Here is a 27,537-nt window from a genome sequence, read left to right on the forward strand (position 1 = left end):
TTAATTAAGAAAACAGATTTTTATTTACATAAAGTATTTGGAACATAAGGTATTTACAATATGAATCAATCATTAGGCCCTTCCCTTTCACATAAAAAGCAAGTTTATGACAGAAAAACAGACTAATAAATAAACATGAATATTCAGAGAAACACATTTAGACTTGATTGTAAAATTGCTTATTTCAAAACACTGATGACATAATATCACCATTTTAGCTTCAGGGAGACTTGGGTGGCTAACACACTTTGATAAAATCATTAACAGGAACAATTTTAAACATCTTGGAAGAACTGCTTTGCTTTTCAACTCACAGCTAAATGTACCTATCATAATAAAATCTCCTGATTGAAACAGAAACAGCTGGTTAGGACAGACAGAAGAAGTGCTAGTGGAGACTGAGAGGGACATTCATGCTCCAGCCTTTCAAGTGGCGCCTGAAAGACATCCTTCAGATCTGCCATCAAAAGCTCTCTCAGACAAAGCGTGTGAGAGGAAGGCTCACAGTGAAACACAACGGACAATGTTTGTGGTTCAGTGCAGCAGCCTCTTCCTGCTGTAGGACCGTCCTGTGTCAGCCCGTCTGATTGGCTGGCTGAAGGGAGAGACCTCCACTCCCTCCCCCTCTATCCTCCTCCCTGACGCTGCTTCATCTACAGAGATAAGTAAAACATGAGGAGTGTTAGGTATGCAGTGTAACAGGGTATGTGCAGGAATCCTGAAGTCAGATGTAAAACCTTTTAAGACCCTTTCCATACATTTGAAGACCTCGTCGCCACTTGGAGTTCTAACCGGTTACCTTGGCAACACACTTTACCTCACATTGACTATATACAGTATTGATTGTCCTTCCTCCTTATCTTCCAACCATTTGGACAAAAACTTGCATTTCCCCAAAACGATGTTGTTTAACAACCGGCGTAAACGGACCTTCGCGCGCTATCAAGCAGTGAGCGTGCGATGTCCTGTTCAGATGACGTCAAATCCAACGGGATGCCATAAATAAACTACACAGAATCACACTACACACCTACTCAATGATTACACTCAGGCAGACTGTAGAATACAACCTCTTTGGACAATTGATATACTTATTGAAAACAAGCTACAAAATGTAATACCTTGGGAAATGCTGTTTAATACTTTTTAATAGCCTTCATTTTCGCTGAATTGATTTATCAACTTTTAATACTTTTTAAGACCCCGCGGACACCCTGGAACGGAAGTTGAAATGATTTATCCGGTTGTCTGGTCATTTTGTCTGAAAGGCCATTCAAATGATAGCGCAATGAACTATAGGCTTACCTGGCCACAACCATATGTTTTTGGGTCATTTTGCTTAAAAACATTACTGAAACAATGACTTTATTATGAAAAGAGTTTATTAATTCTCTGCTGGTCAACTTATATATTAACTGCAGCTCTATATGTGATAGTTGAGCAACTTCCTAAAGAATATAAGAAGAAATAATTCTAATGAGCAAAAGTGAAAGATTACTTTTACTGATCATACGTCAGTAAAGTTTTAAGGTATTCTCATTCGTTGAGTGGGAAAATGTTGACGGATGAAAATAGTTTCACAACTGATTGTTATTGAATACAGTATGCAGTAGGGCTGTGCAATTAGTCATATTTTAAAATCGCAATTACGATTTTGGCCTGCCACAATTATGAAAACATAATCGAAATAAAAGATTATTTAGCGTTGCTAGGTTGTGACAGTGCACTGCAACATATTTGATATCATTTATTTTAGTCTCATTTTTATTTATCATATTTAAATTTGTTTAGTAGCTTGTGGAAGTGCGCTCCAAAATATTTGTTGATTTTGTTTATTGGTATTTATTATTTTTGATATTATTTATTTAAATATAAATATAAAAGTATAATTTATTTTAGTATTGGTTTTTCAGTTGAATTTTACGTTCAGGGTAAACAGTTAAAAAGATACTGTTCAAATTGTTATTTGTATTTATTTTAAAGTTCAATAAATGGAGGTTTTCAAAGTCAATGAATAATCGTATATAATAATCGTGATATCAATTATTGACCAAAATAAATCGTGATTATGATTTTTGCCATAATCGAGCAGCCCTAGTGTGCAGTCAAGTAGATCTCGTTTATTATAATAACATTTATGGATTTAACTTATATTTGAATGATTTATTGCATAATCATAAATCATTAACAACAATGTGTTTGTTTTTTAAATAAAATAAAATTTAAAAATGTTGAGTGAACAAATGTGGGATGTTTCAAACCTGCCTGTGAGAGTATGTTTGTTACCATGTGGCTCACAGGATTAAGATCTTACCTTTAAAGGTCGGTGTTCTCTTGCTAGCAGAGCCGGCTTTTCCCTTGAACAACAGCGGGGATTGAGTGAGCGCCAAAATCCCACTCGCTGTCACCGGCTTCCTCGCCGTGGAGCCGGGGGGCGTCGCTACTGTCAAGGTGTGGAAAACAGAATTGGTATAATAACGGTTTTATTATTTTACCATATACATTTTTTAAAGGTGGCTTTAACTGGCTTTAATTTACTTCAAGTTAAATAAAACACATTTACTATAACATTATATATTTGATTTCAGACATGTATCAAGCAGAACTATATCCTATATACTTGTTACAGCTTTAAATATATATCTTGCTTTCCTCTCGTATCAGCGCATATTTAATACGTGGTCAGAATATAGAAGCTGTTTTGAGTCAAAGTGAAAGAATTGGAATGAGAATAAAACAACTTTCTAAAAGCGACAAGCAATACCAAAAACCAGAGTATTGCTTATTCATTCTTACTTGAACGGTTTTCTTTTTCTTTATATGGCTAAAATTGGATGACCATTTTAGTTTTCACTTCATATAGCACTGTAAATCGCATGAAATGATGAGCTGTTTTGTTTTATGTATGTTTTGTGTGTCTAAGGACCCCAGGAAGAATAGCCAATGTTCATGCAAGTGCTAATGGAGATCGTAATAAAGAATAAGAATAGCACAAATGGAAAATGGGTTGACCCAGTGCACCTATTTTATACTCAACAAACATTTGAGCTGTAATGTTTGAACAGTAGCTTTACCTGACTTGACGTCTCCAGTCCCGGTGGCCCAGAGGATGTCTTCTTCATCATCTTCTTCTTCTTCTCCCTGAGGATCAGTTCCACCCAGCTGCTCAAACCAGTACAAGTCCTCCAGTGGATACAGAGGAGAAGCATCTGGTCCAGCGGGGAGAGACCGTTTGGAGGTCAAAGCTGATCCTGCTGCTTTGTTGTTTGACGGCTCCTCCGTGTCCTCGACGTCCTGCAGTCTGCTAACTCCGAGCTCAGCTTGCTCTAAAAACTCCCCCAGCATAGGCTCCATCTTCAGGCCCCGATCCTTCCCTCCACCCAGCCCAATCTGAGCTCTCTTCCTGCGGGGCCAGCTGTTCAGGTTGTCTGGGGTGGCTTTACCTCCGCTCTGTGGTGAAGGAGTGAGGGGGATTATGTCTGCTATCATGGGAGACATTGTTCCCCCAGGGTAGTGTGTCGGGGTGTAGGACTGACAAATGAACGTTTGGACGCTCCCACCTTTTCCAGGCGTGCTTTTTGCCGGGGTGACGTGAGTACAGAGAGACGGTGAGACACATCCCGGATCTCTGTGCTTGGAGAACAGAGCCAAGGGGCTTTCCAGCTGAGAAGGTTTCACACCAACTAAGGGGCTCCAAGCTCCCGATCGAGGGTCGCCATCTGAGGCCGAATCGCCCGCGTTCATGGAATCTGTGCGTTTGATTTTGAGCTTAGGAACTCCCGATGTTTGCATTTCCATTTCTACCTGGTAAGTCATAGGGTTGGGAGTACCCATGCTCTTTTGACGACTACGTTTAGCTGAACCTCTTGGGGTTGAAAATCGAGGGGATTCATTTCCGTAACCCAGACGAGCTGCAGCTTCCCTCTGTTGGCGGTCGGGGGTCTGTCGGAAACCGTAGCTCCGGCTAGGTGTTCCCGGGAGTGCCGGACGTGATTTAGGAGACAACATGTTCGACAAAAAGGCTTCTCCGGACGTTGAGGACTTTCGTGAAAAGCTGATGTTCATCTTGATACCTCCACTGAACTGAGTATTGACAACCGCAGCATCGACAATGTCCATACTTTCATCGTCTGTGGAGTTAAAACGTGAAGAGTCAAGCTGGTGGGAATCTCTGTGGGGACTAGAGTCCGTTTCAGAGGTTTGTGAAGGTTCTGCTTGTACCTCGTCTTTTGCATCGGACTGAATGTTCTTCACCACAAGCTCACAGTGCTCAGCAGGTTCTGTGTTTAGTTTCGAGGGAAGATCCTCACTAGACTGGGATCTTAAGATGCGTCTGGGGGTTCCAGCACCTTGACCAGACCTTGTTCTTCTTAAGGACTTTACTGGAGTCTTTCTTGATTTATCTGGTCCTTCTGAAATGGTAGAACGCTCTGCTGGCGCAAACACTGGCTTACATGGAGATGAAATGTTTACATGTTTGGCTGGAGTTTGTCCAGAACGAGTCACCATGCGATTAGGACTAAGAGTCTTCGAATTAGTTCTAGTGTTGGGTTTAGGTGACAGGTTGTGGTTTTGTGGTGGTGTGGATTGTGGAGGGTTAGGCATTTCCAGTAGACTGACTTTCTCAGGTGTTTTCATCCTGTCAAGTTTTTCAGAGGACTTCGGATAAAGTTCTTCTGACACAGGATACAAATCCAGAGTTTCAGAAATCCTCGCCAGGCTCACTTGACAAGTCTTTTCTGGAGTCTTGAAAATGTCTCTTTTAGTGTTTGTGCTTTTGACAGGACTGCAGAACAGTTTGTTTCTCAGTGTAGGAGAAGAGCGAGGTGCAACGCTCGGCGACTCTGGCACCTTGAAAGTACCGCTGCTCTCTGCCACTCTACACTTTCGAGGAGATGGAGACCATGTGACGCTCTTCTTGGGAGTCTGGTTAATTGGGCTATTGAGAATATGTAACCCGGAAGAGGATTCAACCAAGACCTTGATCGGAGTCCTGAGAATCCCCTTCAGCGGGCTCCTCAGAGGGCTCTCCTTAGTCGGTGTCTCGACCACTAGAGCGCGTTTGGCTGGAGATCTGAAAGGACTTCCTCTCAGAGCCATACCTACTTCACGAGAGCTTCCTGCTACTGGGCTCTGAGCAGCGGGGGAAACACGCATCCTGAACCGAGGCGGGGTTTTGGGGGATCCTGGGGTACGAGGGGTCCTTGGAGTTCTTGGTGTTGTGGTCCCATGTGTGGCCCTCCCATGTTTACCAGGTGACTTAGTTGGCGTTTTATTTGGGCTCTAAAACAAACACACAAACAAAAAAGTCATTAAACCTGCAATAACCAACATTTTTTTCAACTTCAACTTCATTACTCGGACATTTCATGATGCTTTCCGTTCTGTATTTTTTCTTTGTAATGCTTCTAATTGACTTCATTTCATCTTTGTTTGTTGTGTGAATTGTATTCTCATAAAGCCACTTTGAGTACTTTCACACCAGAGTACTTTTCCCGTTTAGTTCTGATAGTTCCTGGGATTTTGCGTTCACACCAAAAAGAGAACTTAGTTCATGAGAACTTTTCCCCCCTTTTCAGTCCCTGATAGAGAGGTGGTACTATCCTGGGGAGAACAAAGTTCCAATTTCTGATTGGCTGGGCCAATTGCAAACCACACCCCGTAAAAATCGGAAAAGTGTTTTCAAGCCGCCATTGTATTTGCCGGCATTAGCATTAGCCCCGCGCACCAACGGAGAGAGACTAACTTATGGCAACACAAAAAAAAACATGGGAGCGGTGGAGTGGTGAGGAGGTGTCGGCGTTCTGGCGATTTACTCGGTAGTCTACTGAAGCCAGTCCCCAACTCCGGGGACTTCCGGCCGGGGACTTCGGGTGGCAGTATACGCCGTGAAGTTGTTTGCGGCCTGCCAGTAAACTCAAAGCAGAAGTAGAAGAAGTGACGTCAGCGGCTTCATTTGCGTATCTGCCCTCAGGGAACTTATTCCGGTGTGAACGCGATCGGCTCTTAGTTCCATCGGGGTACTAAATGCTGGGAACTAAGTGCTGGGAACGAAGTACGGCAAAGTACTTGGTGTGAAAGCGGCTCTTAGGAAAGCCCTATATAAATTAAATGTATTATTAACTTTAAGGCAGAGGTAACTAATTGTAAACATAACATCGACATATAGTCCCCTTTTTAGTAATTATGGCAAAGTCAATATCCTCGTCGGACAAAATTCTCCTTGGTCATTTGTTTATCTACAGAAAGCGTGCACATATTTTCCTATTGGTTTTAGAGTAGGTCAAATGTCACTTGGTCAAGATTTTATTTATGTACCTACTACTTCTCCTGAAAAATCCAGCTCAATACATTAAAGGAATGGATCACCATCTTAAAAGTATGTGAAGATGGCTGAAAGAATACAAATGCTGTAATATAATGGATCTCCACAATACAAATTTTACAAGAATAGCCACACGAACATTCATGAATATCTATTTTTAAGACATGCAGGTAAACAAAGACGTTAGAATGAAAAGATGCTTTAGTAATTGCCAGGAAGGAAATCACTATGCTCTTTAGTTCATTGTGTCCAGTAATTGTTTTGAATCCGTTTCCCTTTGCAGGGCTCGACAGTAACGGTTGCCAGGTTGCCATTGGCGACCATTCAGAAAAAATGTCAACCACTTCTTGGCCTTTGGTTGCCATCAGTGGCAACCCGTTTTTAACATAAATAAATAAGGACAGTAAACAGCAAAATGTGAGCCCCAAAATAGATAAATGTTAATTATTCGTTGTATTAAGAGTGATATTTAATTATTGTTGTGACCAGTCGGAACCTGATACTTAAGTTGCACGTGCATTGGTGTGATTAAGGAGCCAGAAAGCGATGCACGGTTACTCGCGTGCGCGGTGCGCCGTGGCCGTTTCTCAATCTCGAGGATACTGGCTTCCAAGCCAATATTTCAAGGATGCTACTTCATCGAGTGCCGCCGAAGGACTGTTCCAATCTCCAGCATACTTGGAATTCCACCGAGGCCGCGTCCTTGGTTTGGGGGAAATTTCGAGGCTGCACATGGGCAGACTTCGCGTCCTTAAAATCCCCACAATGCTTTGTGCACGGACCAATTTCAAAAACCCTTGCGGAGAATGGCTGAACCGACGCAGCACACATTAAAATGTAAGTATGTAGTGGCGTAGAACATGAGTTGGTAAATATGTTACTTTGTTACATTTGTTTGTTATCACCAAAAATGTGTTCCATGAAAGTAAAGCAAGTTCATAATTAGATAGACATCGTGAGGTATTTATTTTCGGTACAGTTTATGTTTAAACCGTTAGAGAGAGTGGCACACTTGTTAGCCTGTTCCATTCTTCTTCGTTTTCCGAAGCCGTGGCTTGGAAGCATACTTGCTTCGTTTCTGAAGGAAGTGACTTGGAAGTACGCGACTACCAAGCCAGCATCCTCGCGATTGAGAAACACCCCGTGTGTTTGTTTTACAAAAAATGGCGAAGCAAATTAAGTTGTTTGACTGTGGGGTAAAAAGTTCGATCAACCAGTCAACATCTCAAACGAATGTTCAAAGTGATTCAACTGATAAAGTGCAAGGTAAACCCGAACGAAAAGCAAAGAGGAATGCTGTCCATTCACTTCCGGTAAAAGTTCCTTCAAAATAAGAGTCCCGATCTTATTACTACCAAAATAAAAGTGCAAAACGAAACTTTACCATAGGAAAATATTGGCATACAAATATAATCACCTCTATAAAAAGGTAACACATTTTAAATATAGTTAGACATATTAATAAATAATTTACAGCATTTATAATTAATATCTAATTCTTAACTGTGAATGGTTTTCATTTATTTAACATTAGAAATGTATTAGTCCGGCCAATCCAAGACTTCGATCCTGAAGGGCCAATGGATCTATGGTGGGGGTCAGCACAAAGGTCATGAAAACCCACATTTGAAAGGGAGACAACGGATGACCAAGAAACTAGTGATCTGTGAAGAACAACAGCTGCACTACTGGTGTTTAGTAAACCAGCAATTGAGGGTGGACAAGTTTCCTACCAATTTAGTTTCAATTAATTGTGTTAATTACTTACTGTAAAGCATTTGAACATTCTTTTGTGTCACATGTTCATTATTAGGTTGATGTATAACTGTATAGTATCTTAATTATTTAAAATATAAGGTGTCTAAAAATGGCAACCGTATTGTCAGTTTTGGCAACCAAAAGCTGATGCCTGGTTGTAAAAGTTAGCGTTGAGCCCATAGACTGTATATATAAATGGATGTAGTGTCCGTGACGCCACCCATAGGATTCTGCAGAGTTCGGCTCCGTTAGCTCCGGCGGCCACCACTGGGATAATTGGGTCCCCTATTAACATTTGCTCCTGTTTAGCATTATGGGCGTCATAGCCATAGACTATAAAAGTCTTACCCAAGGCTGAATCGTAAACTAAAATGTATATGTATGTATAAAGGGTTACGTCCTTAGCTGGCTAATAAGTAACAAGCTAAGCTACCAAGTACACAAAACACCTGCAAACAGGACATGTATAATATTATAATTTTAGACTTCTTGGAAGTTCTGTTAGTACATTCAAGCGCACAGCACAACATGTTAATTGTCTGGTATTTGTAACAATATTCCCTAAAAGGCACAATCACCACGAACACGGCTAAAGCTAAAGGGTCAAGTACAGTAACTACAACTAACTAACGTTGTAGCCTCTATGGTTGTAACCTAGCAGAGTGGACAAGTTGCTGTTAGCTGACAGTGAGGCATGTACATGTCCATCAAAGTGACCACGCCCTCATTTATGCAAAAGCTTTAAGGCTTAATATTAATTAAACAGAGGAGTTGAGAAAAAATTCACCCCCCCCAATCCATATTCATGAAGAGGGGATCTAACTATACAGAGAATATGGTTTTTTGAACCACGATGTAAACATGTTTATTTCTGCTCTAAAGTTGGGCATTTTAACATGGGGGTCTATGGAAATTGCTCCCTTCTGCAGACTGCTCCTACTGGCCACTAGATGAACTGCAGTTTGAGGCACTTCCATATTAGCGTCCCGGCTCTTCCCCAGAGTTTGCCGCTTGGTTGAGCCCTGCTTTGGTAGCACATACTTAAAAAGACATTCAGACTGTAGAAGTACATCCACTACTACAGGGGTGTCCAAACTTTTGTCACGAGGGCCACATACACAAAAATATACGAAGGGCTGGGCCACTCACTAGAGCACGTGTGTCAAACTCAAGGCCCGGGGGCCAAATCAGGCCCTTGGTGGATTTAATTTCGGCTCGCAGGATCATTTTTTTTTTTTTTGCGTATTAGAAACGGAGTTGGCGACACTAAAACTGCAATATAATGTTTTCGTAGCAATAATACATATGACTATATATTTTAGATGTCTCCAATACCGAGATACAAAGATAAAAGACCGATAACGTCGGAGCTTAACGGTACCACGGTCTTAAATAATTCAGCCCCGGGGCTCGCTTAATACCGGGGCTTGGTACCCATCCCTAGTTGGCAGCTCATTCCTTATTATTTGGGGAAATATGAAGGGTATATTTCACGCTTGTTATACAAATAAGTTATTGGGCTTTTTTCTTATCAAGTTAGACTATTTAGGAAATGTTTTCCAAATGTAATTGAGTGAATTTATTTAAAAAGCGGGCTTATTAACACACGAATACTACTGTGTAATATATGTTTACATTTATATTTAAGAAGTAAAATACAAGACAAGCACAAGTTTCATTTGTGGGCCGTATTCCATTATACTTTCAGAATTTGCTGAGGGCTGATTCAAAATGGTCCCCGAGCTGCATTTTGGACACCCTGACACCCTGATTTTCTACTACATGATGCGTTTTGATGAAGCGTACTTCTAAAGAGAACTCACCTCAAACACACTGGAGTCAGTGTACAGGCGGGACCTGGTGGCTCTGGTGGCAGTCGGCGGGTCAGAAAGACGACTCGGGGACTCAGCCGCCCCGAAGAGAAGTCTCATGGGAGATCGGACCATTTTTATGTTTATTCCACTGATCTTTCCATCGCTGAGAGAGAGCTGCGAGGCAGAGAGAGCTCTCTCCAGGTTGCGCGAGCGAGGTTGAGAACTGGAGTAGAAGACGTTCGAGTGTCTTCGAGCAAACTTCTTTATTCTTGGGCTCCTTCTTAGGTCTGGAACAAAACCAAAAAGCACAACAAGAGTAAGTTAAGGGAAAGACAATAATTGATCAAATGTACAAATATATAATGTGAAGAGAATTGAGAGTATCCAGTTTGCTTTAATCTTAAATTGCAATACACAATAATTAGTTAATAGCTAATGCAAGTAATTAAAGGTACTGGTAAATTGGTTATTTTCATTGAAATGCTTAAATTAAAAAAAGACGAAAAACCCCAAGACTCTTGCGCGGTTTATATCTCTGATTATTTTCTTAATTTCAAGAAACAACGGACATTTTCTTTTGTTCTTAATCGTCCGGTATCACTTTGGACGTGGTAGTCCATATGGGTCATTTCATTTTGCAATAACTTTGGTTGTGTTGCTGCAAATGGTCTGATTTTTTGTAACAAGGCTATTTTCTCGATGTATTTTGGAATTCCAATTTACATTTTTCAAATCGGTCTTTAATTCACTGTGTAACAAATCGACTACGCTTATTGACCATTCGAGACAAAAATGTCCGCTGCAAAAGACTTCGATAAAAACATGACTGCCTTTTTGTGCATGTTTTTCATAGAAAACGCAAATTCATGGTTTCAAACTGGCAGTTAAAAGTGAAAATGATTTAAGATTTGGTATTTTTGATTAGGACTGAAGTTGATTGAAAGATTTAACCCCAAAAAGTTTTTTAAAATATGAATCTGTTATCATTTTATAGCAGTTTTTGGAAGTGGACATTTTTGTCCCGAATGACTAATGTGTGAGTCTTTTGTTTAATCTAATTTTGTATAATGCAAAAAAATAAATGTTGTTGCTAACCTTTGACATATCCAAGACTGTGATAAAATAAATAAAAAGCCATTCCCCAGGTATGTATTATATGGAAAATAACTAATTTTCTCTGTTTTTAATCATGAAAAACAACAGCGATTTCATGTATTCAAAATGGCATTTAAAGGGTTAAAATCCTGAAAATGATTACACATTTGGTATTTTTGATTAGGGTGGAAGTTGCTTTAAAGATTGAAACCAAAAAAGTTGAGAAAAAAACTTTTTAATATAATGTTTTTATCAAAGTTTTTGGCAGTGGACATTTTTGTCCCGAATGACTAATTTGCGTATTCCAATCGAATGATAGCGGAGGGTTAAACAAAAGACAAATACAGGATATACTTCTAACTCCACGTAAATATACATTGTGTGGAAAATAAAACGATTTGATAAGATACCGTCTGCAGGTTTTACTGGTGACTCTTCCACAATGCACTCCTCAGTTTGGACCGATCTCCTAAAAATGAAAACATGGCAGTTTACAAGTTTTTTTATTAGTAATTATTTTTAGTTATACGATAGAAAAAAAACCTCAATAAATCTCTTTAAAGGAAACTGTCGATAGATACATACCTTCCCATTTTCTGCCGGTATAGCAGGCGATTTGACCCTTGCTTGTGTTGTGGGGTTTCACACACTTTCTTTGTCATAAGTTTGTGTCGCTCTGAAAAGGGAGATATTCCTTTGAGTTACGGTGTTGAATTCATGATTGAAAAAAACCCCAAAGCAGTGTATATCTGAACATAAATACTGAAACAAACACCTTCTGATGAAAAGTCAGCTTTCATTGCCTCATTTACAATATATTTTCTTTTAATTAATTTGGTTTACCTTCAGATTCAGCAGATTTCTTGCGTTTCAAACCTTCCACAGCGGACACAGACTGGCTCCTCGGCATCTTGGCTTTCTTTGAAGGGGGAACGATCTCCTGGTTGAACAGATTTCGTCTCACCTTCGTCACCTCTGTGCACATTTAGAATATGGTCTGGATTAAACACTGCATCTTTAAGTATAAAACATTCAACAACTTTCTAGTTTGCTTCTTTGTGGAAAAAGAGCTGAATTCATCTTGGATTTGAGTCAGCGACATTGCCTTCTTAAAAAAGGACTAAATCAGACTAGGGAAACACGATATTGGAAAAAACTGACATTGCGATATTCTTTCCCCCTGCGATATATATCGAGATATGAAAAAATACAGGAATTGAAGAAAAGGCAGTTTTTTTTGTCCGCAAACCATCCTTTCTTGAACTTTAATGCTATACAATTGGTATTTTTTTAACGATATTTAACCGGATGAAGGATTTTAGTCACGGACTTCTGTATCTTAAAGAGCAACTTCCAGGTTAATGACACCTGTGAATAAATGTGTAGGAAAATGATGAATACACTAGATTTTCGAAAAAATATACAGAAATATACACTACAGTGACATCTGGCGTCGTTTTTGTAAGACATTTTTCACTTCCGCATAAAAAAGCCTCGGCACGTGACCTCCCGCGTGTGACGTAACATGGGGGAAACAAGGGGGAGAGCGGCCGGTGTAACGTATTAATAAACATGGATCCCAATGCTAGTTTCGACACAGAAGACACAGAAGAAGTTGAACATGAATATTCGAATGCATATGACGGACCACGACCTTATAATGATGAGCCTGCTAGGCGTCCAAGAGACCAGGAGCAGCCAAGGATTAGAAGAAATAAAGGCCATCGGAGAGAAATTGAGCTGTGGTGTGAGGAGAACCAGTGGAGAACTGGGCAGCTATCTTGGTGAGTGACCGGCGTTAGCTACAGAATGTTAGCTAACGTCACATCACAACATTGTAAAGTTAGCTATCATATATCAGGCTATAACTAAAGTAGCATTGATAATATAGTAACGTTACTGGCAGGACTGTTGATACTGATCCATAACAGAAACTAATGCGCAAGTATCAGCTGTATCTCGCGTTACCTAATGCAACTCCACACTACGGTGCTGTTTACCGGAGGAGAGAGGCGAGATACGGCTGATACTTGACGATCTGGTGGAGAAAGGTTGTGGAGCCTCCATTGATATGCCGTTGTAAATGGCTTGATGGAAAGCAGGTGTGTAGTCGGGGAGGGTGCACAGCTGATTGCAGCAGGTGAGTGGAGGTTGAGCCGGGAGCCAGGAGTGACAGCCACCACGCACACACAAACAACACAGACAGGGGGAAACAAACAAACACAAAGGAGACGGCTGGAGCAGTACAGCCCCCACAGCGTTACCTAATGCAACTCCACACTACGTCTTACGGTGCCGTGTACCGGAGGGGAAAGAGAGAGCAGCGAAGGGGGGGGAGAGAGAAGTAATACGGTTTCCTGATAAAGCTGTGGAGAGTATGTGCTGCAGGGAGGTGGATGCACAACGCACCCAGGAACGAACGCTAGCTCCGGTCCTTTTTCCTGTGGACTCGATGTCCTGACAGGCTGGTATTTGTGCAACCTGCACAAACACAATACTGCACCGTGATTACAAATGGTGAAATACAATGTAAAACTACCGAACAATACCAGCTCACTAAAACACAACCGCTCAACTCAACGCAACTACTCACTATACCCGCGGTCAGAGAGCGGAGATGTTTCCCCTCTGTGATGTAATATGACGCGTTTGAGGTATGACCTTAAAAAAAAGCCGTTTTTAAGAGCAGAGCTCAAAATTGCTCCTTTCCCTCTGAATTCCTGCCCTTATGTCTCGTAAAACATATCAAATCCTACATTCACTTTTTTAAATTGTAATTTTCAAGCAAGTTTAAGCATAAATGTAGAAAAAAAACCCCTGCAAGATGCTCTTTAAGTTATCAGAGCAACAAGCTGAGCTAGCTTTGTTATCCTGCTGTGATCTGATCAAGAATGATTGTGATTGGTGGTTTGCTGTGCATGCAGAGCCTGCATGTCACTCACTCAAGTACCCCAGACATGAGAGCCGCGCGAGTTTTCCTTTTGTAGCAAGCAGCAAAATAATTGTAACATGACGTGTTTGAGTTCATTTGCCGACTTAATATCGCACGTCCTAAAAAAGATATATCGCGCATGCCACTTCCGGGCAAAATTACGGCTCCGCCCACTGTCATTTGAATGGCGGAAAATACAAATTCTGAAGTTTTTGCCAATCTGATCAGAAATGTAATAAAACCGTGGATTTTTGGATCTTCAAAGAGCCCGATTACAATGGCCAGTCAGGCAAACAATTACATTAAATCTTTGGAAATCGACGATCGGGCTTGATGTATGGTTAAATATAGCAGTAGGCGATTGATGTCCATAGATGAGAGTAACATCTACGTCACTTTACGACCCCGCCCACTTTTGGGGGAAAACAACGCTGTCATTTGAATGGCGGTCGAGCCTGAAGCCACAGAGCTCTTATTTTACTGTCCTTTGTTCTTAGAGGAAGTACAGAAACACTGAACTCTGGATTTGTTTTAATGTTTGAGGTGCAATAAACGACACGGCAGCTTTTTGGCATGATAACACAATTATTTTCTGCCTCGCTCATGAGAGGAACAGCTGGCGAAATTACAGCCTCGTCTACTGATTTTAATTTAACCATATATCGAGCCCGATTGTCGTGTTCAAATGATTTAAAGGTCCCATGTCATGGCCATTTCTACTGATCATAATTCCATTGTTGAGGTCTACTAAAATAAATGTATATTGTGCAATGTTCCAAACTCACAATGGTTTCTCTGTATAGCATGTGTATTCACTCTCCGTCCTAAACGGCTTGTTGGAGCTCCTGCCCCCCCCCCCCCCCCTCCTCCTCCCTGTGAGCCCAGTGGCCGTCTGCGAGACAGTGAGACAAAGCTAAACCAGCCCGAAACACACACACACCCGCAGCCGGGCTGGGAGTGTGTGTGTGCCCAGGCTGAGTTCCGTGGTGTCTCGCCGACCACACACCAGTGAGCCGGCTCACAGTGTCCCGCTCCTTGCAGCAGTGAGCCTCGCAACGTCCCGCCGAGTGTGTGTTAGGAAGTCCATTTCTGATCGAATTGGCAAAAACTTCAGAATTTGTATTGACCGCCATTCAAATGAGAGCGTTGTTTTCCCCCAAAAGTGGGCGGGGCCGCAATTTCCCCCCGGAAGTGCCGGTTGTTTTTAAATGAGTTGTAAAACAGAACATACCTTGAGTATCTTGCTTCTGAGGTGGAGGTGGAGGTTGTGCAGCAGGTTTCTCCAAAGCAACGCAGCCCTTTGATTTGGACTAAAGAGCAGAGATTAAAGATGGTTAGATAATCTGGATTAGATAGTTTAAATAACCATGGTAACATATATGAGCAAATGTCTTCTCAAGTCTCTCTTGGGTGATGGTCTTCACACAGGAAAACACAGTAAGCTGATGATAAATAAAAACACATTTGTAAATGTTTCTGCCTTTAGACACAATCTGGTTAAAGAAACCTAAAGTATGCAAACATTTAAGCAAAGTAAGTATTTAAAAATAATTTTCCTTCCTTTGTTTAAGTAATATGTGTTGTCATTTAGCCATACACCATTTGATTTCTATTTGTATATTCTCTTTGTGCTCTGTACCATGTGATAGGGGTCCTTGGCCGCATGAAAATAATGACAATTTGAATAAAAAGAAAATTACAAAATAATAAAACGGAGAGATATTTATCAAAATATTAGCTGATCAAAGTTGTAAATCAGATGAATTATCTATAGACATCTTACAGCTCTTGTTGTCTTTTTGGGGATCTCTATTTGGCGAAGACTCTGCGATGATTCAGTCATACTGCGATGACGAGTCAGCATCCCACTCCTAAAAAAAAAAAATACAGTCATGGACATACGTACATCTTTAAAATTGAGCATACGTACATCTTTAAAATGGACATACGTACATCTGTCACGGACATATATACATCTTAAAAAGTGGACATGCGTACATCTGTCATGGACATTAGGGCTGAACGATTAATCGATTTTTAAAAAAACTTATTTTGTTCTTGTTTGTCAGTCATCCACACCAATCAGAAGTGCTGTGCTCCACATGTACCAGCCATTGTTAACAAATCAGAAGTGGCCCATGATAGAAGGTGTTAGACAGATTGATCCAATCACCTGCCAAGTGTTTTTGAAAGTGCCTGCCCTTTCCAAATGGCTTCCAATGGAGCTCTCCTAGATGGCTTGGTGAAACAAACCATCTGAGTCAGGTTAGTAATGCTCCATCACATGTTTCTATTACAGGGTGAATCTGAAACTGAAGCTTGACTTTAAAGCAACCCAACGGAAGTTTCATATAAGTTTAGTTCTTTCACTCGTAGCTCGGGTTGCGGGGGTGCTAGAGACGGGAGCACGTTGATGCGACCTTCCTAGCCGCAGATATGGCCGCATTTTACAATAAACGTCCGTTGGGTCGCTTAAAAACAAATATCGCAAATCGAATCGCAATATCTGTCAGAAAAATCGCAATTAGATTATTTCCCCAAATCGTGCAGCCCTAATGGACATACGTACATCTTTAAAAATGGACATACGTACATCTTTAAAAACATTTCTGTCCTGGCTTTATCTTAAAATTGATACAGAAATAATACATTATTCTTTCCATTCAAGTGATTCATATAACACCATCATCATCTATCTTTACTGAAATGTCTCTTTTCTTGTATTAAGGGGCAGGTCAAATAAGATGCTCTTCTCCCTGCTCCTTTCAACCATGCACTATAAAAAACCAGTATAAGTGAACATGTTTTGTAAAGTGTACATGTTGTTTTAAAATAACTGCCATGTGTGGAATAAATAAATAAATCTAGGATTCCTAATGTAATTTCGGCCCCTCACCTCCTCTTGCCGGGGGAGCGGTCCCTCAGGCTCTGCAGGTGATCTCTGCCGTCTGAGAGCAGGCTGTGTGTGGAGAGAGGAGGGGAGGAGGCCGAGGGAGAAACGCTGTCCTTAGTAACCGACTCGTCGCTGAAGAAGTCGGCGGGCAGAGACGCCACCAGAGCCTCGGGGAGCTGCGTGCCCAGACTGTGGTACACGTCTGCCAGCACTCTGGGGACATCCGCCAGGAACCTGCCAGGACACACAAACAGCAAATATTTAAACAATCACAGAGAAAGGATATTTGGATTAAAATTGAAAGTGTTAACGCTAAATCATCATTTTTTTAACAGTCGCAATTTGGAAAACAAGAAACAAAAGTGTGTCCGAAAAAGACAGTAAAATGGCGGTATGCAACGTGTGTGTAGAAATCCTGCAGCTCCACCCGCTGTGACGGACCGGTGAGCGGAGCAGAACACACACACACACTAAGAGTTAGACCTAACACACTTAGCTATTTGATCTACCTCTGGAACAAGCTAAACTAGTTGTAAATATATTTATTCTTCACTGTCGGGTCACTCATTACTGGATCAGTGAGCTGCATGAGACGATACTGACAGGCTGTCAGGAGAGAGAGAGAGGGGGAGGAAGAGAGAGAGAGAGAGAAAGAGAGAGAAAGAGAGAGAGGACAAGACAGGGCTTCCGCTCATTTCTCCTGTGTTATTATCCAAAGTGAATGTAAACTTGAATAATGTACTTCATTTGAATGTAATAATGATGTTGGTTGTTGTTTGTGGAAGCTCCAGTGAATGAGCATTAACTGAGTTTTAAACATCACTTTAAATGGAAGATCCCCATAGGCCCCGCCCACTCAATCGGATCGGCCGATACTGATTCCGGCGATCTGCCCCAAAATTGGCGATCGGAGCATCCCTAGTTGCTAGTACAGGAAATTCTAAATAATTACTGTAGAAAAATGGTTACAAATCTGGTTCAGTTTTGTAACAAATCAAAGACATTTTCAAGAAAACCAGGCGTTCATTATTTCATATTATTTATCTGGGAGGTAACAAGAGAACAAGTTTTATTTCTGCAGCCCTTACCCCGGCAGGACTTCGTCTCCGAGGAACCTCTCTACGACAACGGGGTCTTTAGTGAGGGAGATTATCCTGAGCATGTCAGCCACCTGAAGAACGGGAGAGGTTAGAGTGCACTCTTTAAATATATCTCTACTGTGAAATAAATGCATTTCATCAAAACACACATTCAAATTGTGAAAAATAAATAAAGACGGCCAACAACTATACTTTATCAGTAATCTTTAACTTCAAGAATCTCACCTCCTCTGCCATCTGATCAACATCCAGTGAGTCAGACTGCTTTAATGAGAAAAGTCTACACAACTCGAGCCTCAGTAACGCCTGCAGCTTGCACCTAGAGGACACAACCAGTGTTACTGACCTTTAAAACGTTTATTTGACTTCAGAATACAAATCGCAGTATTACCTTTATTTACTATACCAGACAATAACACACTTACACAACCCCAGAAGAGAGCCATTATAACCACAGCTAACTGTTAAGCGGCAGGTCAACGAGCTGAGTTTGACAGCTTTTAGACATCGAAGATAAAACAAAGATCGAAAGCACTCACTCGATGACTTTGCTATCAACATCAGCAGCTGTGCTATAGAGCTGCCGGATGGACTTGCTGGTCTTGAGGAGGTTCTGCTGGACAATCTGAGAGGTCTTTACCTGCGAAGAACACAACATTTTAGATATGCAAGATAATCACAGTACAACTGTCCACTGAATTCCGACAGTGGACATGCATATCCTGATAAAACCAATCCGGCAATGTACCAAAATGAACCAAGAAATAGTTTTGAGAACAGAAATCATGTTTGATTTTCCACAATTGTGACGCACAATCATCTCCCGACCAGAGTTCCCGACCAACATGCCCGTTAAAGTTGAAATCTTTAGGACAAAATGAGAAAAGTGCCGGTCAAAGGTCTTCTTTGGTATTTATTGAGATTTAAAACAAATTGATAAGATTCGATATTAAACAAACTAATTATAGTAGATTAACTACATTATTCAAAAGTGAACAGTAACTTACAATAACACGGGAATAATAAACGGAGCGCTCTCTCTCTCTCCTGACAGCCCGTCAGTATGCAGCTCGCGGATCCAGTAATGAGTGACCCGACAGTCAAACTAAATATATCTATGACTAGTTTAGGTAGTTTGAGAGGTAGTTAAAATAGCTACGTGTGATATTCTAACCTGAAGTGTGTGTTTTGTCCGCTCACCGCTGCATGTGATCATGCAGAGCTGCGTGTCGACTCGTCAGCAGCAGCTGATCTCTCTCTCCCGTCAGGTTTGACTTTATCGATCAGATCCAGCTAGTTCTTCTAGCTAATGATATGACTACCTGCTTATTAAAAGACACCTAAACAATAAGCGTCGCTATGCAACCGGGTGAGGCCGCAAAGTATAGCGCAGCATTATGCATTTGTTTACATGCCCACCACTCTTCTTGTCTGTCACATAAGTGGCGCAACTGATGCGGTATTGTGCTAAGGGGAAATTATTTTGACCGGAGAGATTTAGATTTGCCGGTCTTCAGCATATTTTACCGGTCATAGTCCGGTAATTACCGGCTAACGGGAACTCTGCTACCGATAAATAATAAGCAGCTGTTGAGATGAAAGTGGGTCAGGTGAGAAGCTTGAGGGTCATTTAAAGCCACGTGTCTTACCTCCAGGTCGGAACCGGTCCCAAAGAAGCTCTTCACAGCAAACAGGAGCTGCTGGACACCGGTGAGGAGGGACGAGTCTCTCTCTGCCAAAGCCTTTTCGTAGCTGCTCTTCAGATGGGACAGCAGCTCCTCCTCACTAGTGAAAGCTTAACAAAAGGACGAAGATACATGATTTAATTTTAGAACACAAGGAGATCCGCTTCTTCCTGACATCAAGGTGATATTTGAGCAGATAGGATGAGGGGTCCAATGGTTTCGTTTATAAGGGGGGTCAGTCGGCTGAGATGAATTGCACAAACAATCGTTTTGTAATGGCTTGGGTGGCACTGCTCGGGGAGGGAAGGGTTGGGGGGGTAGTCTGGGCTCATCTGCACCCTTTAAGTTTATTTATGTACTATTTCTTACACTTTGTATGCTTCTTCTCAATACAAATATTTCAAAAACAAACAAACGTTAACACTTACTGATGGTGCTCACTCCTGTAGATTTGTTCCTGTTACTGGTCCTTGTCTTCTGTCTGTCGGCCCCCCGGCCCTCGGCCCCCAGCTGCTCCTCCTCTGCCTGATCCTTTTGGGCTTTGACATTCAGCCGCGCCACATTCAGCATCTGCAGGGAGCGGCTCATGGTCTTCATCTTTTGCTTCACCGGTGTACGCTGGGCGCCACCTGTAGATCGAAGAAGGGACTTTATGAGAAAAGCATTTTGTGCTGCATTCCCTCAGGTCAACATCTAAATAGCAAATTACTAGAATTCTTCTATTTTTCTCACATTTAAAACATTACTTGTGTTAAAATGGATACTTGGTGACTCCTATGACTGAAATGTATCTCTTATGGTGCGTTCACACCGGACGCGATGCGATGTTTGGGGGCGGCGCGATAACATGTAAAGTCAATGCATAAAACGCGGACAGACGCGAATTCGCTCCGACGGCGAGCATGAAGCGGTTGATGCGAATGCCGCGGTGCGATTGAGGCGATTGAAGGGGGCCGCGACAACCGCTCGAGTTGAAAAACTTGAGCGTCAAATTCACGTGACTCGATCTCGCGGTAGCCAATCAGCGGTGAGGATATCAGCCTGCCGTCACAGACATAGAACCACAAAATCAAAACAGCAGCCGTTAGCACTCAGAGATCACAGCTCCTCATATCTGTTCAGAAACTGGACAAAAGTTAAGCGAGTACAAACCACAGACTGTCTGTGTCATGGCGAATACAGTCGCTGGTTTGTTTATGTCTGTAGGCGGTTGTTGTGAGTGTGGACAGAGCAGATACAATGTTAGCTTGGCCTGATCGATCTGATCTCCATTCAGAAAACAAGCATTTTAAAAAGGCTTTTCGCCTGCCGTCTGTCTGCAGACTTGTCAAAGCATTGATTCATGGTTTTTACTAACCGGTATCAGAATGTTGTTACTTCGGCATCATTTAGAAACGTGTGTTACAATTAAATCACGGTCAAATATGTTCATTTTGTTGTAGTTGTAGCTCCCGAGCCAGCGCGTCTTGTTTAAATGATGTGAGTAAACACAGCTGACGGCCGCGGTGAAACTCGAGCGATTAGAGCGAAGCGAATATTGGCATCGCGTCCGGTGTGAACGCAGCATTATGCTTCTACAAATATCCCAATCTTGATTAAAACGGAGTTGAGGCTTTCTCACGTTTCTTCTTGCCCCTCTTGGCATCTGCCCCTTTGGATGTTTGATACAATTCAGCCAGCCCACCAATCAGCTCCTGCTGTACGACAGACAGCTCCCCCTCTTCTTTTGACTCAGGCACTGCATCCAGCAACCTGCAACAAAGACACAAAAAACATCAGGACTTTCTTTGCAACATGATTGAATGTGTTTAATAGAATTATTCCTTCAAAAACACCATATACAATTCAAATGAAATCTTACCTCATCGACTCCATTAAATGAGAACTCACTCCTGACTGGTCTGACTGAGGGAACCAACACTCCAACACGCCTGTTGTCAGCGGGCGACGGCTGACTTCCCGCTGAGCCCACTCCGGTACCTGATGATCTATGGGTTGGTCTGAAGAACGAATGAAAACAAAAAACAGTCAATTACTAGCAAATCAACATTACCTAGTAGGACTGTCCCGAATACCATTTTTCGGGCTCCGGATATTCGGTAGTAATCAGCAGCGAATATTCGGCCCGCGCGGGGAGGTTTCTATTTTGTTCTTCTACAGTATTGTTGTTTTATAGTTATTTGTTAATGTATATAACCCAATTTGTGTTCTTTGAAATTGAAAAGGATATTGCAATTAACATTGCTTTTTATATAAATTAAATAAATAATATTTCACATCAAAAGAAACAACAGTGTTTTAACAAATCGTATTAAATAATCTGATGACAGAATTGTAAACAGAATAGCTGAAACTTTAACAAAATAAATAACTCAGTTATCTCTAATCATTAACCCGTGTTTTTATAACTGAGTTAACTCTGTGTGTTGCTGCTAGCATACATAACACCTGACGTGGAAACGTTACTCGTGGATGGGGCTACAGAGCTGCTAGAAAGACAGTTTGTGCATTTCTCCGTCTGAATGTGGTGCACTTTTACAAGGTGTTTAGACAAATTGCTCGTGTTACCGCCCTTAAAGGCCCAGATACACCGGCCCGAAATCGGCAGTAAATGGGAGTCGGGCCGAACATGAGCGTGGGCACGCCCTACTCGGAGTGGTGTGCACCGCACCGTCGGGTCTTTTCTGCCAACCTGACGCCTTTTCTTGCCGATTCAACATGTTGAATCGGCGTCGGGAACACCCCCGGAAGTCGGACAAAGGGATAACACTGATTGGCTGTTCAGCTAGCGAATCAGTGCATGAGAAGCGTTAACGGAAGTGAGGGAGGTAAACAAATGATTTAAAATGGAAGATGGAACACACACGGACGGCTATTTCACCTCATCGGTTTATAGAGCTCCTGTTCGTTCATGTTTTCAATGGACAAGAGTGAAAATGGAAAGAAAAACGCTATTTGTTGTTTGTTTATATCACGGAGTCTGTTCTTCTTCTCTGTCTTCCGGTTGTTGCCTCTTTTGAATGATGAATACACACTACCGCCGCCTGCTGGTAAGGAGAGTTATTGCCACTCACGCATACGCAGTTCATACGTGCTCGGCTCGGATTTGCGGTGTGTTCCAGTGCGCGAAGTCGGCAAATACGCAGGAGAGTCCGGCGACGCAACCGTCGGTGTCGGCGACTTCTCAGGTGACTGGCCGGTGTATCTGGGCCTTTACATGCTAAACTCTTATTGCACTTTTGGTAACGAGCATTGTCCACATCGAGACGGGTAAAGTTTAACCACACCTCGGAGCGCGTTCTCTCCGCCATCTCCTCCGTGTGTGTGTTGCTGCATGTAGCAGCTGCGTGTGTGTAAGCTGCCCCGCCCCCTCGCAAGCAGGCGGGGGAGAGAGATCGAAAATACTAAAAATAATCATAGAAGCATTTTGCAGTCTTTTTGCAAATTAAAAACGGAGTTGGCGACACTAAAATTGCAATATAATGTTTGTGTAGCAATAATACACATGACATATTTTTTAGATGGCTCCAGTGCCGATTAAAAGACCAATAACGTTAGAGCTTAACGGTACCACGGTCTTTAATAATTCAGCCCCGGGGCCCGTTTAATACCGGGGCTTGGTACCCATCCCTAATCCTTACCTTCAACAATGTCTCCATCCTCCTCCATGATGTCATACACTACTCCCAGGACGCTGCTCACAACATCAGGCAAATCAGCCGATGTTTCTGATGTGGCAGGGGCAATGATTTCGCTGGTTAGGATCTGCTCGTTCTGGGCGACTCCAGACTGGAGGATGGTGAGCAGAGCTGTAGTGTGTGACAGGGGGGAGAGGACAGCCGAATACACCAGGCCGCTGTCTTTCACCTCAGACAGCTGGAAGAACAAGCAATATATGCAAGAAGAGGAAAAAAGAGAATTAGTAAATGCCCACAGATGAAAGTTTCATAACAAGATTTGTGTACAACCTGCTCCCAACCCCGGTATCTCTACAGCCTTTAAATCATAGTTATTGTGAGATGATGTGTTGAAATCAGACAAAGATTCAGTACAATTTGTACTTCAACTTGTCCTTGTATCAAACAGCATGTTATTTATTGATTGTTTCAGTCCTGTATTGATAAGGCCAGGAAATTACAATTACCATACTGTAACAAATATTTTCTGTAATTTGTGTAAAGCAAAACAAAGGACTAGTGATCCATAGAGCCAATATGTATGATGTATATTTAGTATGTTAAAGAAAGATCTATTATTCATATGCATAGATCTGTGTATAGAGATCACACTTGTGTGCAACAGCCCTGTGATCTCACCATGTGCAGAGCACGAGCAGACAGCTCCATCAGGAGGTGCTGGAGGGCAGCAGCAGCTCCTCGCTCCTCACTGCCGCTGGAGCACTGAAGCAGCCACGACTCTGTGGAGCTCTGCGTCAGAGAAGAGGCATCCCAGCCCTGCAGCACTGCTTTCAGACAAACTTCCAGCGACTCTGGGAGAAGCCTGCGTCTGCGAGACACTGGCTCTACCGTGACGCTACAGATCTGTGTCATGTCACCTGGATGAGTAAGGAAAAACACATTACAAATTGCATTAGTTTGCCAACTTAAGGTTCAAAGGACTCAATTTCCCTTGCCTGACACTTATACATTTCATATCATTTCTGCTGTTGTGCAACAAATACATTCGTAGCACCGTTGTAAATATAAATCTCAACACGGAGAAGATACAAGACATCGTTATGAAGCCTCTTGGGTCTGTTTTTGATGTTTATCCAAATGTTTTTTTGGTTTGTCTTATCTCAGGCAAATACATATTTGCAAAGAAACAAAGTGAAATCCAAAGATAGAGCATATATAGTACGATGTATAACATATTTTGGATCTGAATTTGAAATACACAGACAACACACAACACTGAACACTTTAACATCTCCACTATTTTGGGCATGGCTGAGTCATGTAGATGTCTACTTCCATGAAACTACTAACCTTGCTCCCACTGCAGAACACCACCTGTGACAGGAAAAGCCAGGCGGTGGAGCCTTTCAGAAGACAGGAGGTATCCAACGTTGGACTTGAATGCAAAGGTCTGTCTGCTGAAGGCTGAGTCTGGCTTTTGAGTGGAACAGAGGTTCAGCAGAGCAATCACAGGGATCACTCTGCCACCCAGCTGAGCGAGGACCTTGGACAGCTTCTCAGCACCAACATGATCCTCACACTTCATGACCTGGAGGGAGACAAAAGATCAAAGGTGCTTGAATCTGTGGAAAAAGTGACATCCTTGAACAGCCACTTTGGTAAGTAGCTGCAGTGTTTGAGGTTGGTGTAGATTTATGGTATGATCTGGCTATTTCTGTTTAACCCACAAGATGCTGAATCCTTTTTATGCAACATAAGAAGTAAACTTTTTTTAGTACCTTTTAAGTGGGTTTGCTGAGCTAAATCATATCAAACAAGAAAGTGAGAAATTCAGGGAAAAGTCCAAATAAACACCATTTATATCCGCATTATTTATACATACTTACTAGTATACATGTAATGTGATTTTGTCAAAGTTTGTCACGTTGTTTTTTATGACTCAATTCAATTCAAATCCAAAACCTTTATTTATTCAGGTGAAAACCCATTGAGATCATTGACCTCTTTTTCAATGGTGACCTGCTGCAAGTAGGTTCCAACATGAATACAAACATGACAACTAAAAGAGGAAAATACAAAGAGGACATCATATGGCATATTTACATTGACTACAGTTTGTATAGCTAGTAGCATTTACAGATACCAACAGTTTCCGATTGGATTGCATCTATCCTTGCTTTAAAAACATGTAATGGAACCAAACTGCTCAACTTCCATTCCTTTTGCAGACTGTTCCAAGTTAGCGGAGCTGCGCATCTAAAAGCTGCATTCCCTAAGACAGTCCTAGCAGTTGGCACATTTAATACAACCACAGCATTCGATCTCAGGCAGTAGCCATTTACAATACGCCGTGAGATTAGGGAGCAGATGTAGGATGGAAGTTTCCCTAACATTGCTTTGTAAATAAAAAGATACCAGTGATTGAGCCGCCGTACAGTTAATGGTTATATTTTAAACTTTTCAGTACAGTACAGTAACAGTACTCACCTGGACATGAGATCTACTGTCAATCCAGTGCAGCACAACCTGTCGCTGAAGCAGCATGTCGTGAAGGCCTCTGGGTAAAATTTGATCTGTCACATCTGTGGGCAGGTCACAAGAAAGATAGTCCACAAATTGTGACCTGGAGCGTGGACACTCCGAGACAACAAACACCAAATTCCTCCCCTTGCTGGATGTCTCATCCTCCAATGAAACACTGGGCTTTCCAGCTTGGACAGACTTCCTCGGCCTGAGAGACAGTTTGGTGGGAGAGGTGATGTCTGGTCTGTCCCACTGGAAGTCCAGCAGGGTTTCTTTGAGTGCATTGTGAACACAGGCAGAATGATTGAATTTCTGCTTCTGCTTTGACGGACACGATTTATCCTTCACGTCAACCTTAGCTTCAAACTCTATTTCAAAGTCCTCAAAAGTCTTGTGACGAAGCTCCTTGAAGTCGGACCCCCTTGATATGAGGCTTGCATTTCGGCCAGTCTTGGATTGGAAGAATTTATAACCCCAGCGCACTTTGTCAAATCCATATTTGTAGCCGAAATGCAGCAGGGTTTGTAATATTCCTCGTTTCAACAGATGATTGTTGACATCCAGTTGCTCTCCTGACTCGTGATCTCTATAATCCACATCGATGACGAACACCAAGTTGTGTAAAGCCATGACTTCAGATGAAGTGTGACAGAGTCCTTTTACTCAACCATTAATAATAGAAATGTATTTGTCATTACTGCGGTCATATCATTGCTAACGAAGGCACTTCATGTTTCCTGCTATTAAGCTAATGTAGCTAGCTAGAGTAACAACAACATATTTCAAATGATCTTCCGTTAGTGTGATAAACGAGTAGCGTTCGCGGTTTAATAAAACAACCTAGCCAGAAATGCATAAAATAAACACCGACGAGAATAAAAAGCTATTAAAATGGCATAAAGTTTAAAATATGACGCTATGACCGTACAAAAACTCCTCCATATTCGCCATTTTCTCGTGGCCGTCTCTGTCCTTAACCGTTCGCGCTCCAAGAACGGGAGCCCACCCCTTCGCTATGATTGGTTACATTCCGTTATGACATCAAGCTTATTGGTCGAAACAAGGCGTAAACTAGCCTTTGATTCGCTACAAATCTCCTGTTAACCTTTTTATTCGGGGACCGCACTGTCAATCAAATCTTAGTTCAATGGCAAATGAACTGACGACGCCACAACTTGCATTTAAATTTTAAAAGCTTTACTCGTTGGAAAATCGTTATGTAGCCGTTTTTTCAAGATGTGACGGGTAACTTTAGGATCAAATAAATACTTCTGCCCTTCTCTGAGTTAGAAAGTAAACTATATCTATACAGTTAACGTAATCTGTACAGCATTGTGTAATACTCCTGTATTCAGAGCATGTAGCCTGCATGAAATAGATCCAGACACCATAACAGCAAAGAGAGGTGCAAAGACATTTTCCAAAATGACACTACAGATTTGAAAAAGCTTACCAGCTATAATAAGAATGGACAAATCAAGGTAGACTAATATTAGGGTGAGACATAGGCTACATGTCAGAGGTCAATAAAATAACACATCATTGTATTTATGCCAAGGGAATTTGTTTTGCAGCAGTTGCAGTACAATGTAAGAAAGAATAAAGACCTCAAATATAGTGCAAATATAAAAGTTTGATCAACTCTTCCTGCCCTGGGATATTAATAGGAAAGAGACAAAATAAAAATGGGTAAAGGACTCTTTGGACTTTTTGTATGATGTTTGTTTAAATATGAATAATCACATGCTCTAGTTTGCCAAGTAAAGCAGTGATA

At 41.8% G+C, this 27,537-nt stretch overlaps 1 protein-coding gene across 2 annotated transcripts; it reads right to left on the bottom strand.

Annotated features, from left to right (window-relative positions):
- On the bottom strand, positions 1-26,757 carry ticrr (TopBP1-interacting, checkpoint, and replication regulator). Of its 2 annotated transcripts, none has more exons than XM_079685458.1 (21): positions 25,728-26,757; positions 24,591-24,828; positions 23,919-24,157; positions 23,244-23,478; positions 21,464-21,602; positions 21,224-21,354; positions 20,031-20,231; positions 19,567-19,712; positions 18,457-18,557; positions 18,143-18,236; positions 17,906-17,988; positions 16,821-17,051; positions 15,708-15,795; positions 15,156-15,234; positions 11,836-11,967; positions 11,578-11,668; positions 11,403-11,461; positions 9,907-10,184; positions 3,075-3,450; positions 2,315-2,443; positions 1-653 (listed from the first exon to the last, which is right to left on the bottom strand). In XM_079685458.1, the coding sequence occupies exons 1-21, from the start codon at positions 26,391-26,393 to the stop codon at positions 535-537; spliced, it is 3,855 nt and encodes a 1,284-aa protein (XP_079541584.1). In that variant the 5' UTR covers positions 26,394-26,757; the 3' UTR covers positions 1-534. The 2 variants fall into 2 exon arrangements, with proteins under 2 accessions (XP_079541584.1, XP_079541583.1); XM_079685457.1 differs by having other exon boundaries at positions 3,075-5,283.
- Positions 26,758-27,537: the final 780 nt, after the last annotated feature.

This window comes from Notothenia rossii (genome assembly GCF_949606895.1).
Source record: "Notothenia rossii genome assembly, chromosome: 5".
NCBI lineage: Eukaryota > Metazoa > Chordata > Actinopteri > Perciformes > Nototheniidae > Notothenia > Notothenia rossii.